The 20,156-nt window shown below is 44.8% G+C and overlaps 1 protein-coding gene across 1 annotated transcript in view; it reads left to right on the top strand.

Moving 5' to 3' along the window:
* LOC122558217 (cadherin-5-like) overlaps positions 1 to 20,156 on the top strand; it is a 59,772-nt gene that overhangs the window by 8,930 nt on the left and 30,686 nt on the right. The window contains exon 2 of the mRNA XM_043706545.1: positions 19,103 to 19,276. Coding sequence (XP_043562480.1) covers positions 19,112 to 19,276 — 165 coding nt within the window. The 5' untranslated portion in view covers positions 19,103 to 19,111. The remainder of the gene's footprint in view (positions 1 to 19,102; positions 19,277 to 20,156) is intronic.

Genomic DNA, 20,156 nt, shown 5'->3' with positions numbered 1-20,156 from the left:
CCTGCCCTGTTGCACGCACCTATCTCTCTGCAATACCAAGGTGAAAGTCACAGAATTGTGGTCACCATCACCAAAATATTCACTCACTAACAAGCCCATCACTTGTCCCGGTTCATTACCGAGTATCAAATCCAATATGCCCTCCCCTCTGGTTGTACAATCTACATACTGCGTTAGAAAAGCTTCCTGGACACACTGCGCAAACACCGCCCCGTCCAATCTACTTGATCTAAAGAGCTTCCAATGAATATTTGGGAAGTTGAAATCGCCCTGTGGCTTCTGCACCTTTCCAAGATCTGTTTCCCAATCTGTTTCTCCACATCTCTGCTACTATTGGGGGGCCTGTAGTAAACACCCAACAAGGTGACTGCACCTTTCCTATTTCTGACTTCAGCCCATACTACCTCCAAAGGCAGATCCCCCTCGAACTGCCTTTCTGCAGCCATTATACCATTTTCTAATTAGCAGCGCCACCCCCCTCCTTTTTTGCCACCCTCCCTAATCTTACTGAAACATCTGTAACCAGGAACCTCCAACAACCATTCCTGTCCCTCTTCTATCCACGTTTCCGTGATGGCCACAACATCATAGTCCCAGGTACCGATCCACTCTGCTGCTACTGAGCGTTGGTGGTGGAGGGAGTGGATGCTTGTGGATGTGGTGCCAATCATGCGGCTGCTTTGTCCTGGATGGTGTCAAGCTTCTCGAGTGTTGTTGGAGCTGTACCCATCCCAGCAAGTGGGGAGTACTCCATCACACTCCTGACTTGTGCCTTGTAGATGGTGGACAGGATTTGGGGAGTCAGGAGGTGAGTTATTTGCTGCAGTATTCCTAACCTCTGATCTGTTCTTGTAGCCACTGTGTTTATGTGGTGAGTCCAGTTGAGAGTTTGGTCTATGATACCCCTAGGATGTTGCTAGTTGGGGATTCAGTGATGGTAACACCATTGAATATCAAGGGGTGCTGGTTAGATTGTCTCTTGTTGGTAATGGTCATAGCCTGGCATTTGTGTGGCGTGAATGTTACATGCCACTTGTCAGCCCAAGCTTGGGTATTATCCAGGTCTTGTTCCATTTGAACACAGACTGTTTCAGTCTGAGGAGTCATGAAAGATGCTGAACGTTGTGCACTCATCGGTGAATACCCCCACTTCTGACCTTATGACTAAGGGAAGGTAATTGATGAAGCAACTGAAGATGGTTAGGCCTAGGATATTCCCCTGAGGAAATCCTGTAGAGAGGTCCTGGAGCTAAAATGATTGACCTCCCACAACCACAACTACCTTCCTATGTGCAAGTATGACTCCAATTGCCTCCTGATTCCCATAGATTCTAGGAGAAAGTGAGGACTGCAGATACTGGAGATCAGAGACAAAGAGTGTGACACTGGAAAAAGCACAGCCAGTCAGGCAGCATCCGAGGAGCAGGACAGTCAACATTTTGATCATAAGCTGATGAAGAGATTATGCTTGAAACGTCAACTCTCCTACTTCTCGGATGCTGCCTGACTGGCTGTGCTTTTCCAGCGGCACGCTTTTTGACCCTTAGATTATAGTTTTGCTCGGGCTCCTTGATGCCACACTTGGTTGAATGCTGCCTTGATGTCAAGGGCTGTCACTCTCCCCTCCCCTCTGGAATCTAGCCTCTTTTGTCCATGTTTGACCCAAGGCTGTGATGAGGTCAGGAGCTGAGTGACCCTGAAGGAACCCAAACTGGGCGTCACTGAGCAGGTTATTGCTGAGCAGGTGCTGCTTGATAGCCCTGTTGACGACCCCTTCCATCCCTTTACTGATGATGGAGAGTGGACTGATGGGGCGGGAATTGGCTGGGTTGGATTTGTCCTGCTTTTTATGTACAGGACATACCTGGGCAATTTTCCACATTGTTGGGTAGGTGTCAATGTTGTAACTTGGGTAGAGGGGTGGCAAGTTCTGGACACAAGTCTTCAATACCATTGCTGGAATATTGTCATGGCCCATGGCATTCACAATATCCAGTGCCTGCAACAATTTCTTGATACCATGTGGAGTGGAGTGAATTGGCTAAAGACTGGTGTCTTTAATACTCTGGACTACTGGAGGAGGCCGAGATGGGTCATCCACTTGGTTGCAATGAAGATTGCTGTGAATACTTCAGCCTTACCTTTAGCGCCGATGTACTGGGCTCCTCTATCACTGAGGATGGGGATATTTGTGGAGCCTCCTCCTCCAGTGCATTGTTTAATTGTCCACCATCATGCATGACTGGATGTGGCAGGAATGCAGAGATTAGATCTGACCCTTTGGTTGTCGGATCACGTCGTTCTGTCCATCACTTGCTGCTTCTGCTGTTTGGTACACAATTAGTCCTGCTTGGTGTTGTCACCAGGTTGACACCTCATCTTCAGGTATCCCTGTGCTGCTCCTGACATGCCCTTCTGCACGCTCCATTGAACCATGGTTGATCCCCTGGCTTGATTGTAATGGTTGAGTGGGAGATATGTCGGGCCATGAGGCTGGAGTACAATTCTGCTGCTATTGACAGCCCACAGCACCTCATGGATGCCCAGTCTTGAGTTGCTAGATCTGTTTGAAGTCTGTCCCATTTAGCACAGTGATGGTGACACACAACATGATAAAGATTATTCTCAATGTGAAGGTGAGACTTTGTCTCCACAAGGACTGTGCGGTGGTCACTATTACCGATACAATCATGGGCAGATTGGTAAGGGTCAAGTATGTTTTTCCCTTTTGTTGGTTCCCTCACCACCTGCCGCAGACCCAGTCTAGCAGCTATGGCCTTTCGGACCCGACCAACGTGATCAGTAATGCTGCTTCCAAGCCATTCTTGGTGGTGGACATTGTAATCCCCCACCCAGAGTACATGTTGTGCCCTTTCCACCCTCAGTGTTTCCTCTAAGTGTTGCTCAACATGGAGGAGTACTGATTCATCAGTCGAGAGAGGACAGTACGTGGTAATCAGCAGGAGGTTTCCTCAGCAGGTAGTTTTGAACGAAAGGGCACTGAAGGAATCGAAAGGTAGAGACCAACAGCAAATATATTTCGAAAGTGGGAGGCTGACAGGGAAATACGGATGAAAGACTGAGGCAAATTCAACAAAAACTAAACTTAATCAATTTCTGTAATAAATCAGGCGTGAGAACTAACCTGCTGTGAATGTAGATTGAAACATTGTGATTAATGTCCTACAATTCCCCTGATCGGTACTTGCTCAGGTGACTGGCTCATTGCCTGTTGATTTAGGGCTTGGTCAGAAAAGGCCAGAGCAGATCTGCTGGACCCTGAAGCAGCGATTCACTTCTGTTGAAAGAGCTAGGTAAGGTGTGCAGCTGGGTGGGGGTGTGCTGGAGATGGATAGCTCTGGGCCCATGTGTGAATGCCACTTTCCTCAGTCTCTCACTCTCTTTCTCGGTTCTCACACAACGGAGGCTATCAGATGTTTACTTCAGTTCTGAGCTTCATTTCCAGTTTCCTCTTTCTAAATATCGAACAACACTTTAGATTAGATTAGATTACATTACATTACATTACAGTGTGGAAACAGGCCCTTCGGCCCAACAAGTCCACACCGACCCGCCGAAGCGAAGCCCACCCATACCCCTACATTTACCCCTTACCTAACACTACGGGCAATTTAGCCCCAGGTCTCTGGCGCTGTGAGGCAGCAGTGCTAACCACTGTGCCACCGTGCCGCCCACTTCTGATGGAGCTTCATTTTGCAACTTGCCCCTGGACTCTCATTCACTCTGCCTGAAAGGAAGACACACGAAAATATTTTTTTCCTGTGTTGTCTTTTCAAACTACTCTTTATTTTTAAACTTTCTCTTCCATTCAGCGTTTCACTTTTGCAGCCAGCTCCCCAACCCCGTGATCAACTATCCCCTAAGAGTTTGTGTAAATTTGAAAAAGGCAAGTCAACTCTGATTGGTTGAAAAGTCACTGTGGCAAATACACCACATTCTTGAATATTTTCATAGATTCCTACAGGGTGGAAACAGGCCCTTCGGCCCAGCAAGTCCACACTGACCCTCCGAAGAATAATCCACCCAGACCCATTTCTCTTACCCTACAACTAATGCACCTAATCTACACAACCCTGAACACTATGGGGCAGTTTAGCATGGCCAATCCACTCTAACCTGCACATCTTTGGATTGTGGGAAGAAACCAGAGCACCCAGAGGAAGCCCACGCAGACGCGGGGAGAACGTGCAAACTCCACACAGTCGTCTGGCACTGGAATTGAACTTGGGTCTATGGTGCTGTGAGGCAGCAGTGCTAACCACTGATACACCGTGCCACCTTTTTGGAATGTGTCAGCAGTGTTTGCCTCAACAATGCTTACATTCTTTACAATTAAGCAAAAACAACGATTGTGAAAACTGCAGAATATCACAAAACCTCAACTGATCCAGTAATGTTCTTCTGTAGGAAGTGAATCTACAACAGTTATTCTGACTACTCTTTATGTGTCTCGAGTCTCCAAGTAAGTGGTTGACCTCTGATGCCCTCCTCTGTAGTGGTTTCACAAGTTAGCCAGGCCATTGTTACTGGGTAACGAAAGGCCCGACAAAGGTTACAGACAGTGGAAAAGAAGGAAGTCTAATTTTATTACAGTTCATTCTCTGGGATGTGTTTTCTACTTTTTTTTTAATTCATTCACAGGATGTGGGAGTCACTGGCTAGGTCAGCATTTATTACCCATCCCTAATTGTCCAGAGGGCAGTTAAGAGTCAGCCACATTGCTGTGAGTCTGGAGTCACATGTAGGCCAGACCAGGTAATGATGTCAGTTTCCCTCCCTAAAGGACATCAGCAATGGATTCATGGTCATCATTAGACTCTTAATTCCAGATTTTTATTGAATTCAAATTCCATCACCTGCTATGGTGGGATTCGAACTCAGGTCCTCAGAACATTTCCGCAGTCCTGGTTTGTCCCTAATTGCCCTCTGAAGGGGGTGGGGGTACTGTGGGTCTTCTGGAACTGCTTACAGGCCGTGGCTCTCACAGTGCAGTTATGGAGGAAGTTCCAGAGCTTTGACCGAGTGGTGATGGAGGAAAAGCTGGCATATATCTGGGTCAGGATGGTGTGTGACCCAGAGGGAGACTTGGAGGTGGTGATGTTTCCATGTGCTTGCTGACCCTGTGCACTTGGGTAGCAAACATTGTGCATTCAAAAGGTTCTCTGAGCATCACTTAGGCTAACACAAACCAATAGATAATATGTCAGGAGCACAAACTAAAGGAAGGAGTCAATGAGTGGCTGCACTAACTGTAAAATCAAATTATTTTTTAAAAACTTAAAGAACATCTGATTGAAAGTTGGCACAGGAACTAGAGGAGAGATGAGGAGAATTTCTACGAATGGGCATTTGGTAGTACAGAAGTTGAGCAATGCTCAAAAAAAGGACACATTTTGTGACAGATTTTCATCTTGCATTCATCAGGATATTTCACAAGAATACCAATTCAAGTGAAAAAAATCAAATTTATCATAAGAGGAGAGTGTTGGTTGATGGCAAGCTAACTGTGATTGGTAAAGCATTTCCATGGAGAATGCTCCCATCAATGCTAATTGACAGTTAAATGCCAAGATCTGTTTAAATTTTAAACCAGATGAGTTGACTCTGATTGATCAGGGCATTCCCCTGAGTAATGAATCAGCAAATAGATATTTTGTCACAATGAAATAGGCACATGTTCTGTCTGTACATAATTGAACCCTGTGTATTAATATATGTACAATCACTGTGCCTGCACTGATAACTCTTTTATAGAGACAGCACTGATATGATCCTCCTGTGCTGTCAGTTTCTATGTTACTTATTGTGGGCATTTTATTGTTTCAGGTATTTTATTGAAGGCAAAACATGGCCTTTAGACCACAAGCACATTATGATGATGCTCTGTGAATAAAATAAGCAATGATTCTGCTGCACGCATCTCTGGGGGGGTTGGCATCGTATTTGCTGAATGAATAACTAGTGTGATCACACATTGCAGAAAATACTTGCCAAAGGTTTGATGAAGTTGCTAACCTGTTGGAAAATAGGAAGATTAGCACCTTGGCTTAAATCGCAAGGAAATTTCACACCAGTTCCTTCCAAGATGTTCATTGAGTGACTGTGATTCCAGCACATTGCAACTCAGTGGGCGCTACCATTATTCAATTCCCATTTCACTGGAGAAAAAGAAAAGAGGGGACATCATTTTATTTCTTTATGCTTTAGTTCATCTACTGCTTAAATCCATAATTACTGCTTTCATTCCTTCCAACCTTGTTCACATCTAATGCTCTTCTAGTCTGATACCTATTTTCTGCAAATTTTTCCAAAATCCATTCGCCCGCAAAGCCTTGGTTGACTGGTCTAACTTGGCTTCCATACAACATCATCCCTTTTTCAAATTTACGTCCTTGTGTTTAATTGGCTGGATGGCCTTACATTCCATCGATCTCGATAATCTCCGTTAGCCCCACAGCCACCTGCAGTTCTGCAGTCCCATTTTTCTGTCGACAGGTAGTTCTTCTATAACACAATGGCTGTGTTCTTGTGCATCCCCGTGTTACAGAAATATTGCGCTTCAGAAACGACGCTTAGAGTATTGGCGATGTAATCGTTTTACAGCCAAGACACATTTTAAAAGTTTGCACATTAGAAACAGTGTCCCAAGTTTATCAATCGTGTTATAGCAGAACGACCTGTACTGCCAATTCTGTTTGCCCCACCATTGACAGAGGTGCCTCCAGCTTCCTGAGTTCTAAGGTCTAGATTTCTCTCTCTAAATCATTCCACCTCCTCCTTCAATACAATCTTTAAATGTCACCTGCTTGAACAAGTATGTGCCCAATAAGCTTCCTCTGTGACTCAAGCTTTTATACTAAAGCTCCTTCGAAGCACCTTGCTCTTTGAAGATGTTATCTAAATGCATATATTGTGCTAATGATATCTGTTATGGCCAATCACTAAAGCCGGTGGAGTAGTGGACAGTTTGGAAGAGTGTTACAGGTTGCAGGGGAAACTTGGATAAACTGCAGAATTGGGCTGAGAGGTGGCAAATGGAGTTCAATGCAGCTAAATGTGAGGTGATGCACTTTGTAAAGGATAACAGGAAGGCAGAGTACTTGGTCAATGGAAAGATTCTTGGTAATGTGGGTGTGCAGAGGGATCTTGGAGTCCACGTGCATAGATCTCTGAAAGTTGCCACCCAGGTGGATAGTGCTGTTAAGAAGGCATACAGTGTGTTAGGTTTCATTGGTAGAGGGATTGAGTTCCGGAACCACAATATCACACTGCAACTATACAAAACGCTAGTGCGGCCACACTTGGGATATTGTGTACAGTTCTGGTCGCCCCATTACAGGAAGGATGTGGAAGCATTGGAAAAGGTGCAGAGGAGATTTACCAGGATGTTGCATGGTCTGGAGTGAAAGTCTTATGAGGAAAGTTTGAAAGATTTGGGTCTGTTCTCATTGGAAAGAAGGCTAAGAGGAGATTTGATAGAGACATACAAGATGATCAGAGGATTAGATATGGTAGACAGTGAGAGTCTTTTTCCTAGGATGATGATGTCAGCATGTACGAGGGAGCAAAACTACAAATAACTACGAGGCCAAATACCGGAATGGCGGAACTACCTTACGCTGAAAGATTGGAGCAACCGGGCTTGTATACGCTTGAGTTTAGAAGGCTGAGAGGGGATCTGGCTGAGATTATTAAAGGATTGGATACTCTGGAGGCCACTTACAACAGAGTTGAGGAGAAACTTCTTCACCCAGAGAGTGGTGGGTGTATGGAATGCTCTGCCCCAGAGGGCTTTGGAGGCCAAGTCTCTGGATACTTTCAAGAAATAGTTGGATCGAGCTCTTAAGGATAGTGGAATCAAGGGTTATGGGGTTAAGGCAGGAACAGGATACTGATTGAGGATGATCAGCCATGATCATAGTGAATGGAGGTGCTGGCTCGAAGGGCAGAATGGCCCACTCCTGCACCTATAGTCTATTGTCTATTGTCAAATTGAGGGGTGATAGATTTAAGACAGATGTCAGAGGCAGATTTTTTACGCAGAGAGTGGTAAGGGTGTGGAATGCACTATCTGCTAATGTAGTCAACTCAGCCACATTAGGGAGATTTAAACAATTCTTAGATAAGCACATGGATGATTTTGGGATAGTGTAGTGGGATGAGCTGAGAATAGTTCACAGGTCGGTGCAACATCGAGGGCCGAAGGGCCTGTTCTGTGCTGTCTTGTTCTATGTTCTATGATCTATTCCTGAGTAAAGTTCCCTTATCATTACAGTTCCAGATGAGATACTCCTAAATTGAGAAGCTCCTGGGTGAGGAGGGATGTGTTGTCTGCTCTTCTTTATTTACCACCTCCCCCTCAGTTGCTCACAACAGTGTTAATTTGCAAAAGATCACTTCCCTTCGACTGTCTTTCTCACCAGAGTTTATGCCTGAAACATCGACTCTCCTCGGATGCTGCCTGACCTGCTGTGCTTTTCCAGCACCACACTCTTCGACACTGACCTCCAGGATCTGCAGTCACCACTTTTTCCATGTCTTTCTCCCCAATCAAACAAATTCATGTTTAAAAGGAGTCAATTGAATCAGGCTTTCTTGAACTAATGAAAGTGTGAGTTGACTAGTTACTGAACATAAGAAGGATTAATAACAGAACACAATACACATAGATTAAGAGTAAGAGGTGAGCCCAAATAAAGGTAAAAGATGAAGAAATATATACAGATTTGTCTCAGAATCCCGAGAAGAGTAGACAGTGAAACATTGCAGCCATTATTTTGGATGAGACCAGTAGAATGGATGTTGTTAAGTAAGCAGCTGGCTTTGAGATTCTTGGTCTTGCAAGACAGCAGATCATCTGTCATCGTCTTTCCTATCATGTGACCATGTGCAGCCCTCACAGCAAGAGAGTATCTTTCCTTTCCACCTGTAGTGCCAGAGTGACACGGAATTTTCTTAGCTGTGACCCTCATGCCCACTTGCACTCACAGACCAGGATTGATGCTGGTGTTAAACTCTTGTTGTTGTATGTCTGCATCTTGGGAAATAACTCACAGGAGATGGCTTTCTGCTGAGGGATAGGGTGGAGGGTGTTGGTTCAAACATGACCCCAGCTTATGGTCTGCCTTCATAACTCAACTAGATGAATTATGCAAGTTTCATCAGATTAATTTCCTGAATATTACTATAAGGAGCACTTGTTGGAGATGGTTGGCATCACATTACATACAGCAAGCCTGTCCTTACAGACAGACTGACTGTGCAGTGTTGGGCTGGATTTAGCTGCCCACAGGCTGGGAAGTCCTGGCTTTCAGCTAAAACCTTGTTGTTCTCTCAGGTTGTAGTAAAAGTCTCCGTGTCATGTTTGCAAGAGGAATGATGGAGCTCTCCCTGGTTTTGTGGACACTGGGGTACGGGGGCTAATATTCTGGGGACATGAGCTTGGATTCCACCAAGGCAGTTGGTGAAACTTGACTTCAATAAAATTATCAATTTTTATAAATCTAGCCTAATGGTGATCATGTAACCATTATCAATTGTCATTAAAACCCTTCCAGTTCACTGCCATCCCTCCCTGTCTGGCGCAAACCAATGTGGTTGATTCTTAACTGCCCTCTGGGCAATTAGTGATGGGCAATAAATGCTGGCCCAGCTAGCAATGCCTATCCCCTATCCCATATGATAAGAAAACAGAATATTTGGTTTATGATCAGATTGCTGTTTATGGAATCTCTTTGTTCAAATTGTATTTCCTCCACTTGAATTACTCCATGGGCTGTCAAATACTTTGATAGGTTTCTGGGATCACAAAAGCTGCTGAACAAATGCAAGTTTTGTCTTTCTTTCTTCATTGTGCTCGAAGTGCTGTCTCTAATTTGTGACTGAGAAACAGATTTGCATGAGACACCAAACCAAGCATATGGGGAGGTTTCCCCAGTGTCCTGGTACAAAATCAAATAAGAGTTGGGTATCATTGAAATCAAACTTGATGAGTGTTCCAGTTAATTGAATCTCAACAAGACAAGATTAACATTCCACAAAGTCAGGAAGCGGCTTTTGTTGCCATGTCCCTACCTCTGGTTCAGGAGATCTGGGTTCAAGTCTCACTTGTTCCAGATGTGGCCTGAAAGTGTCCATGCATGTAGGTAGGGTGGTAAAGAAGGCGTATGGCACGCTTGCCTATATTGGTCAGGAAACTGAGTACAAGAGTCAGGATGTCATATAAAACTTTGGTTTGACCACACTTGGAGTATTGTATTCAATTCTGTTCGCCGCATTACAGGAAGGATGTGGAGGCTTTGGAGAGATGAGGAAGAGGTTTACCAGGATGCTATCAGGATTAGAGGGTATGAGCTATAAGAAGACGCTAGAAAATCCTGGGTTGTTTTCTCTGGAGCAGCGGAGGCTGAGGGGAGACTTGATAGAAGTCTCTGAAATTATGAGATGCTTAGATGCGGGCTGACGCCAAATTAAATTAATCCCTTCTGCCTGCCCTTGGCCCATATCCCTTCATCTTTTGCATATTTATCTGCTTATCTAAGAGTCCCTTAAATGCCCCAATTGTATCTGCCTCCACCACCACCTCTTCCAGACCCCTACCACTCTCTGTATTAAAAAAAAACTTGCCCCTCACATCTCCTTTAAACTTTTCCCCTTCTCACTTTAAATGCCCCCAAGCATTAGACATTTCAATTCTGGGAATGTGATTTTTTTTACACGGAGTGGTAGGGGTCTGGAATGCACTGCAAGGGGTGGTGGTGGAGGTAGATACATTAGGAGCATTTAAGGGACTTTTCAATAAGCACATGAATATGCAAGGAATAGAGTGATGTGGACCAAGAGCAGGCAGAAAGGATTAGTTTAATTTGTTCAGCATAACATCGTAGGTCAACGGGCCCGTTTCTGTGTTCTATGTGTATCATTACCTGTCCCGATCAGGGAGGCAGGAATCTGTTTAGATTCCGATGAAACTCCAAATCAAATGAGCCAATCATTTCTGAGAGACCGTACCCTGCAGGATTGAATACACTCCCCTTGAAGTGTATTCATTTTCCTCAATGTATGAATAATTCTGTACAGAATTCATGTTGAGAGAAATTCCTCAGTCTGGCCCACAAAACAGGAACTTTTGGGTGAAGCTGCTGGAATTACATTGGAAACCTAGAAGCTGGGAGCAAGAGTAGGCCATTTGACCCCCCACTCCCACCCCGGACCTGCTACATCATTTAATATGATAATGGCTAATCATTGAGTTCAATACCCTAATCCCACCCTCCCTCCATATTCCTTGATCCATTTAGGCACAAGAGCTGGCTCTACCTTCTTCTTTAAAATTCTACATAAATGTCCAATATGTTCCCAGATGGAACACCCTGCTGCTTTAATCCAAACACTGTTTAGAGTTTCTGTATGGACAGTAAAGTCTTACAATGAATTACTTATTGACCCACTTCATCCAAAAAGCCGCTGCACTTGAACCTTCCCACATACAACATTTCTCCTCAATTCTTGCCATGTCTTGCAAGCACAGCTTTCTCAAAAATGCAGCATTCGTCAAACAGTTCCATCGCAGTGCTGCAGGGTCTGTGCAGGGGAAACTCTACACTTCTCCCCTCGACAGCACTGGCTGCTGTGAGATCTGTTTCAATGCCCAGTGTGATTTTTATTGAAATGGTGATTGAGTCAAAGGATATAGTAGAAAGGGTAGGTCAGTGTGGTAAGTGTGGAGGGTGGCAAGTGAATGAGTGAGTGAGCGGGTGGGTCATGGAGTCATGGAAACAGACCACCTGATTCAGTCCAGGTTAGGAGGGTCAGTCAGGTCAGGAGGGATAGCCAGGTTAGGAGTGGTCAGGCCTAGTTGGGGGGGTTAATTGGCTGGTCAGGGTTCAGCATGTAGTTGGGTAGGCTCAAGTCAAGCAATAGCTGAGAGGGCAAGAAGGTAATCAGGACAGGAGAGGCAATAGCTTAGTGCTGTTATTGTTGGGCTTTTAATCCAGTGACCCAGGTAATGTTCTGAAGACCTGTGTCGAACCCCACCAGGGCAGATGGTGGAATCTGAATCCAATAAATATCTGGAATTAAGAATCTAACGATGACCATGAATCCATTGTCAGAGGTAAAGAACTACCTAATTCACAAATGTCCTTTATAGGTGGGAACTGCTGACCTTTCCCAGTCTGGCCTACAAGTGACTCCAGACCCACCACAATGTGGTTAAATCTTAACTGCCCTCTGGGCAATTAGGGATGGGCATTGACTACTGGCCCCAGCCAGAGACTCAGTGGAGGTAAGAGAGGATGCAGTTGTCCAGAGTGTAGATTAGGATTTTTTTGTCGAACATTTTCTGTATAGTAGGCGAAGGTGGGTACTGCAAATGCTGGAGATTAGAGTCAAGATGAGAGTAGTGCTGGAAAAGCACAGCAGGTCAGACAGCATCTAAGGAGCAGGAAAATCAATGTTTCGGGCCAAAGCCCTTCATTAGGAATGGCTCAATGAAGAGCTTTTGCCCAAATGTTGATGCTCCTGCTCCTCAGATGCTGCCTGACCTGCTGTGCTTTTCCAGCATATTTCCTGAATAGTGTCAATGGAGTGATAATATTGTCACTGGACTGTAATCCCAAACCCTCGGTTAATGCTCTGGGGACATGGGCTTGAATCCTACCACAACAGATGGTGAAATTTGTACTCAATCTGGATTAAAAGGGACAGCCTGATGGTGAGCATGTAACCATTGATGGTTATTGCTAAAATCCTGAAGAAGGGCTTATTCCATGAAACGTCAATTCTCCTGTTCCTTGGATGCTGCCTGACCTGCTGCGCTTTTCCAGCAACACATTTTCAGCTCTGATCTCCAGCATCTGCAGCCCTCACTTTCTCCTATTGCTAAAATCCACCAGGTTCAAGCTACTTGGTGTCAATCAGCTGTCTTCATGTGCTCTGTTCTCCATGTGAGTACAGAACTGCAGCAATCTGACTGACTGCTTTGTGAGCAATAAATCCTGGCCTCACCAGTGACCCCCACAAACTAGGAATAAATACCAAGAAGCAGGAAGTTACCCACTCTGTCCTTTATTGCCTTTATTAAATACCTTGTATTTATAGGAACCTTGAATTTTTAGTCTCTCCCACAAGTGGGAACATCGTCTCTACTTGTATCCTATCAAGCCCTTTCATAATCTTCAAGACCTCAATTATCTCAGTGTTCTGAGGATTCAGTTGATCATGAATAATTTAACATCAAAACAGAAAATGCCGGAAGTAGCAGCATCTGTTGATAAAGAGAATTAGCAGTCAAAGATGCCTCTATCCTGTATTTTCTCTCTCGTTCAGAACCTGTGGATTTATCATGAAAAGTTCAGTTACACCAATGTCACTAATTAATAGTGAAGAGCTGAGTGAATTGCTTTCGGCTTGTGGGACAAATGTCACAAGGACACCAGGAAATTTGCTATCTGCCTTGCATCTTCCTCTTCCTCAAATGCTAATCATGTTAGACTTTACGTTTATTCTTCAGTGAAGTTATTTCATTCAAAGCTCTAATGATGGATCCATACACAAGGAAGAACTCACCTTTCATAATCACACAACTTCTCAAACCACCCCACGCAATGAGGTTTCTGTTTTGTAGCCCAGTCACTGCTGTAGTGAAAGGAACATACCAACCAATTTGCACACAGCAATTTACCATGACAGCACTCTGATAAATAGATAATGTTTCTTTGGTGATCTCTGTTGAGAAAGAAATGTGGCCAGACCTTCCCTGCTACTCTTCATTGTAATGCCATGAGTTTTTTTTTAGATTAGATTAGATTAGATTAGATTACAGTGTGGAAACAGGCCCTTCGGCCCAACAAGTCCACACCGACCCGCCGAAGCGAAACCCACCCATACCCCTACATTTACCCCTTACCTAACACTACAGGCAATTTAGTATGGCCAATTCACCTGACACTGCACATCTTTGGATGGTGGGAGGAAACCAGAGCACCCGGAGGAAACCCACGCAGACACGGGGAGAACATGCAAACTCAACACAGTCAGTCGCCTGAGGCGGGAATTGAACCCGGGTCTCTGGCGCTGTGAGTTCTTGACCATCCACTGGGGCAGCACAGTGGCTCAGCAGTTAGCACTGCTGCCTCACAGCACCAAGGACCTGGGTTCAATTCCTACCTCGGGTGACTGTCTGTGTGGAGTTTGCACATTCTCCCCGTGTCCAGTTTCCTCCCACAGTCCAAAGATGTGCAGGTCAGGGTGAATTGGCCATGCTAAATTACCCATAGTGTTAAGTGCATTAGTCAGGGGTAAATATAGGGTAGGGGAATGTGTCTGAGTGGGATCCTCTTTGGAGGGTTGATATGCTCTTGTTGGGCTGAATGGCCTGTTTCCACACTGTAGGGATTCTGTGATCAGATTAGATTCCCTACAGTATGAAAACAGGCCATTCAGCCCAACAAGTCCACACCAACCCCCCAAAAGTATCCCACCCAGGCACATTCCCCTACCCTATTACTCTACACTTTCCCTGACTAATGCACCTAAACCACGCATCCCTGAATACTATGGACAATTTAGCTTGGCCAATTCACCTAACCTGCTCATCTAAGGACTATGAAAGAGGTCCCTCCTTTTGATTCCTCATCAATTAACCTTTAACCCCAAGTGTTTGACAGAGACAGTCAAGGGGAGATGTAACTGTGATGTCCAGAATCCTAGGCCGGATAGATTGAGTAGTTCAGGTTAAACTCTTTCCACAGGAAGCTGGGTCAGTGAGGACAGGACACAAATGTCAACGCTATTGCAATTTTCATTTCGACAGTGAGTTCTGGTGATCTGGATCACGTTGCCTGAGAAGGAGGTGTAAACAGATTCATTAGAGACAGGGTTGTGGGGAAAGAACTGGAGAGCAGGGCTATCCAGGGACCAGCATAGGCACAATGGACCAAATGGCCTCGTACTGTGCTCTAGGATCCAATGATTTTATGGTTTACCTCTGCTTCTTGTTCCCAGTCCAGTGGTTCAGTTAAATAGTCGATGACGAAAGGGTCTTCAGGAGATGATCATCACACTGAACCTAAAAGCACCACAATTCGATATGAGAACAGGAATCACTCACAATCTGGACATCATCTGAAAAATGGGTCTTCAGGCAGTGTAGTGCTCCCTTTGCACTGGGGTGCCAGCTGAGATTTTGACCTCCGGAGTGAACCTTGAACCAAAGATGTGCAGGTTAGGGTGGATTGGCCATGCTAAGTTGCCCATTGTGCCCAGGTATATGCGTGCGAAGTGTGTTAGTCATGGGAAATGCAGGGTTACAGGGATAAGGTAGGGCGGTGGGTCTGGGCTGCTCTTTGAAGGGTTAGTGTGGATTTGATGGGCTGAATAGCCTGCTTCCACACTGTAGGGATTCTATGATTCTATGAACTGATAGCTATGTGATTGTTTGACATTGTGTCTGCGAGATGATATTTCCATCCGCAAAAACAACTTATATTCATTAACTGGCTTTGCGGAAGTCAAGAGGGATTTATCAGTTGGAAGGAAAGTTCTTTGAAACTTTTCTGAAGGACACACCATAAATAAAACATTTTTCTGTCTCACCAGATATTATTCTTCCCAACAATAAATTCCTGTTTAAGAAACCAGACCGTACAAGAAGAATATCAATTCTTCTCTTTAGCATTTCAATAGGAAAGGACAGTGTTGTTCCCTAAAGCATGCAGACAATTCCAGTGGGAAGTGTTGGCTAATAAGCAGCACACCAGACATGTTCTCCAGTTAAATGACAGGAAGGGTGTGTTAGAGGAACAGAACCTATTTAAAGCTCAATGCAACTTTCAAGCTGCCTCCTCACAATAAAGCTCATGCAAGAGGCAATCACTGTGATTCCTTTTGGATCCATTTGATGCTAGTTCAATGATGTGGTTTACACCCCCTGGAGGAAGTAAAGTGGGAATGAAGCTGAATGAAAAACACTGATATTTATAATTTAATCCATCCACATTAAAACATCCAGACAGAGGGAGGTGATGAGGAGTATTTTACACGACACGTTGCAATGATCTGGAAGGAGCTGCTCAGAAGAGTGGTGAAAGCTGATTCCTAAAGTCCATTAGTCCAGAGTTTGTGTTGGACACACAGTCGTTATTACAGTGAAAGATGGGAAGTGTGCAGGGGGACCCTGCGGAATCCCAGTTGTAGCAGATGCTGGAAGAACTGCTGGGGAAACTGGACATTCCACAAGGCAATTCCTCTCTGCTGGAATCCCTCCGAAATCCTTCATTAAAATGGGGAAACCCTGCATGGTTCGGATGAAATAAGACAGTGACTTGGGAAAAGTTAGGCTGTTAGGTATTTAGCTGACCTCCTGAGTGGCTGTAACACTGACTCCATACTTAACTTCACACATACCCTCAAATTCAGCTCCCCCTGTCCCTGACCAGACAGTCCCTGGGATCTGACACCCCCCCCACGACCCTAACACACATCCCAGGACCCTGGCCCTCTTGCTGGACAGACCCTCTAAGCTGCACAGCTCTGCATGTATGACTGCTCCAAAGTGCCATACACAGGGATCAGCATCAACACAGTTTCAGAGGTCACTGCCTCACTTAACACTTGAGAAAATTAGAGGCATCGCTGCATCAGACCTGACCTAACCCTCTCCACCAATGCCCAGTATAATATCCCACAACACCCTCCCACCCATCCAAACCTTCCCCAGCCCACCCTCATGGTCTGCAACCATCCCCATGCCCTCCCGACCCAACTGAACACACCATCAGCCAGGCATGATATATAGTCATACAGTATGGAAACAGACCCTTCAGTCAATCTAGTCCATGCTGACCAAGTTTCCCAAACTAAACTAGTCCAACTCACCAGCATTTGGTTTATATCTGTATAAACCTTTCCTATTCCAAATGTCTTTTAAATGTTGTAACTGTACCTGCATCTACCACTTCTTCACAAGTGAACCACCCTCTGTGTGAAAAAGTTGCCTCTCAGGTCCCTTTTAAATCTTTCCCCTCACACCCTAAACATATGCCCTCTCGTTTTGATCTCGCCCATCCGAGGGAAATTCTTGGTTGGCATGGACGAGTTGGACCAAAAGCGTCTGTTTCTGTGTTGTATGACTAAATGACTCTGTGGCATGTCCCAGCTAGGAGAAAGTGAGGACTGCAGATGCTGGAGATTACGGTCAAGAGCGTGGTGCTGGAAAAGCACAGCAGGTCAGGCAGCATCCAAGGAGCAGGAAAATCAACATATTGGGCATAAGACCTTCATCAGGAATGTTGCCAGGTGCCATCCTACTAACCTGGGGCACCCTCCCCATTTCACACCCTACGTACTTGGCACCTTACCCCCTCAATCCCTCTGGCACCCTCCCCTCCCAACAGCCTAACATCACACTTATCTAATGTACTTAGCCTTTGACAGTAGCTATTTCTGAAGAATTGCCTCTCAGAAATACAAAGCTCCCTTCCCTCATTAAAAAAAGATGGGTCAGCTTGGCAATCCCCAGGTAATCCAGCCCACAGAGTTATTACAGCACAGAAGGAGTCTATTTGGCCCATTGCATCATGCTGGTTCTCTATAGAACAATCCAGTCCGTACCCATTCTGCCCGCTCTCATCCCATAGCTCTGCTAGTGTATTTGCCTCAAGTGTCCAATGAATTTCCAACTGAATATAAAACATAGAATATCACAGCACAGTATAGGCCCTTTTGCCCTTGATGTTGCACCAATCTGTGGAACCAATCTGAAGCCCATCTAACCTATACTATTCTATTATCATCCATATGTTTATCCAATGACCAGTTATGACCCTTAATGTTGGCGAGTCTACTACTATTGTAGGCAGGGCGTTCCACACCCCTACTACTCTCTGAGTAAAGAAATAACCTCTGACATTTGTCCTATATATATCACACCTCAATTTAAAGCTATGTTCCTCGTGCTAGCCATCATCATCCGAGGAAAAAGGCTCTCACTGTCCACTCTATCCAATCCTCTGATTGTCATGTATTATCAATTAAATCACCACTCAGCCTTCTCTCTGATGAAAACAGCCTAAAGTCCCTCAGTCTTTCCTCATAAGACCTTCCTTCCATACCAGGCAACATCCTGGCAAATCTCCTCTGCACCTTTTCCAAAGCTTCCACATCCGTCCTGTAATACAGTGACCAGAACTGTACACAATACTCCAAGTGTGGCCGCACCAGAGTTTTGCGCAGGTGCAACATGACCTCATGGCTCCAAAACTCAATCCCTCTACGAATAAAGCCTGGGTGGCAACTTTCAGGGTTCTATGTACATGGAAACTGAGATCTCTCTGCTCATCTACATATCCAAGAATCTTACCATTAGCCCAGTACCCTTTATTCCTGTTGCTCCTTGCAAAGTGAACCACCTCACAATTTTCTGTATTAAACTCCATTTGCCACCTCTCAGCCCGGCTCTGCAACTTATTTATGTCCCTCTGTAATCTGCAACATCCTTCAGCACTGTCCACTACTCTACCGACCTTAGCATCATCTGCAAATTTACTAAATGATTTGTTGTCTCTGCTTTCACCAAACATGATGAGTTTTGTTGCTTCAGAAGTTTATGAGTTTGGAGGAGATTACAGTGACTGAGAGGGTTGAGACTGTGGTGGGGTTTGTAAACAGAGATGAGAATTTTACAATTGGGATGTTGCTGGGCTGGGACTAGTGTCAGTCAATCAGCACAGCGGCGATGGGGGAGCGGGTTTTGGTGGGAGTTACTGTATGGGCGATGGAGCATTGATGAGAGGAAGAAGGATAGGAGGTCATCCAGGAGAATGTTGAAATACTCATAATATCACCGACAATATGTGGTGTAGAGTGCGCTGGGTTAGTTAGCCTTAGATGGCTGGCTCACAGTAAATAGTGTGGGTTCAGGTCCTATAGCAATTCAGGTAATCATAAAGGTCTTACCTTGTCCCAAGTGTTTAATCTAGCAACACTCAGATTAAACTTCTCTCTAATGACAAAGTGGAACATTGGTCAATCTTGCAAAACCAAGAGGGTGAAATGAAATATCTTTTGTTTTGTGTTACAGGTCATTGAGATGTTTGGGGCAATGTTTCCCCTATGGCTACTGATCTGCACTATGGGTTGGGCAGCACAATCAGGGCTAAGCCTCAAAGTCAACAGCAGTGACACAAAATCAGACTGGATCTGGAACCAGCTCGCTTCCTGGGAGGGCGCAAAAGATCCCAGACAAATCGGAAAGGTAAGATTCCTTCCCTTCACTACTGGAACTGATGCCTATCAAGGGATGACTCTATGACTCTATGAGATAATAATGCTTTCTGTCTCACATAAATGTGAAAGACCCATGTTTGCGATTTGAAGAGGAATCAGGAAGTTTGCCTTGTATCCCAAGACCCGATTTATCCTGAACAAAGCAACCAGCAACGGAATATTTGGCTGTTATCAAATTGCTCTTTTTTGGGGAAGTTGCTGTGCACAAATTGGCTGCTATGATTTCTATCGGAGAAAGATAAAGTCACCATTGAATTACTGAATCATAGGGCTGCTCTTTTATAAGACAGATGACTGGGAATGGTTTCACCTGAAGGTCCGAGAGTCATACAGCGCAGAAATAAACCCGTCAGTTCAACCAGTCCATGCTGACTGTAATCCTAAATTAAACTAGTCCCAGCTGCCTGTGCTTGGTCCACATCCCTCCCAATATTTCTGATCCACATACTTAGCTAAGTGCTTTTTAAATGTTGTAACTGTACCCAGATCCACCACTTCCTCAGGAAGTTTATTCCACACCCAAACCACGTGCTGTGGAAAAGAAACTGCCCTTCATGTCTTTCTTAAATCTTTCTTCTGACACCTTAGAAATATGCTCCCTTGTTTTGAACTTCTTCACACTAGGGAAAAGGCACCTGCCATTCACATTATCTACACCCCTCATGATTTTTTAAACCTCTATAATGTCACTTCTCAACCTCCTGAGCTTCAGTGAAAAATGCCTCAGCCTATCCAGCCTCTCCTTATAATTCAAACTCTCCATTCCCAGCAACATTTGGTAAATCTCTTCTGAATCCTCTCCGGCCTGATATTGTTCCTGTAACAGGAAGACCAGAACTGGACACAGT

The sequence above is a fragment of the Chiloscyllium plagiosum genome, chromosome 17 (assembly GCF_004010195.1).
Source record: "Chiloscyllium plagiosum isolate BGI_BamShark_2017 chromosome 17, ASM401019v2, whole genome shotgun sequence".
NCBI classification, from domain to species: domain Eukaryota; kingdom Metazoa; phylum Chordata; class Chondrichthyes; order Orectolobiformes; family Hemiscylliidae; genus Chiloscyllium; species Chiloscyllium plagiosum.
The sequence above is the reverse complement of the archived record's forward strand: the minus strand, read 5'-3'. Positions and strand labels throughout refer to the sequence as shown.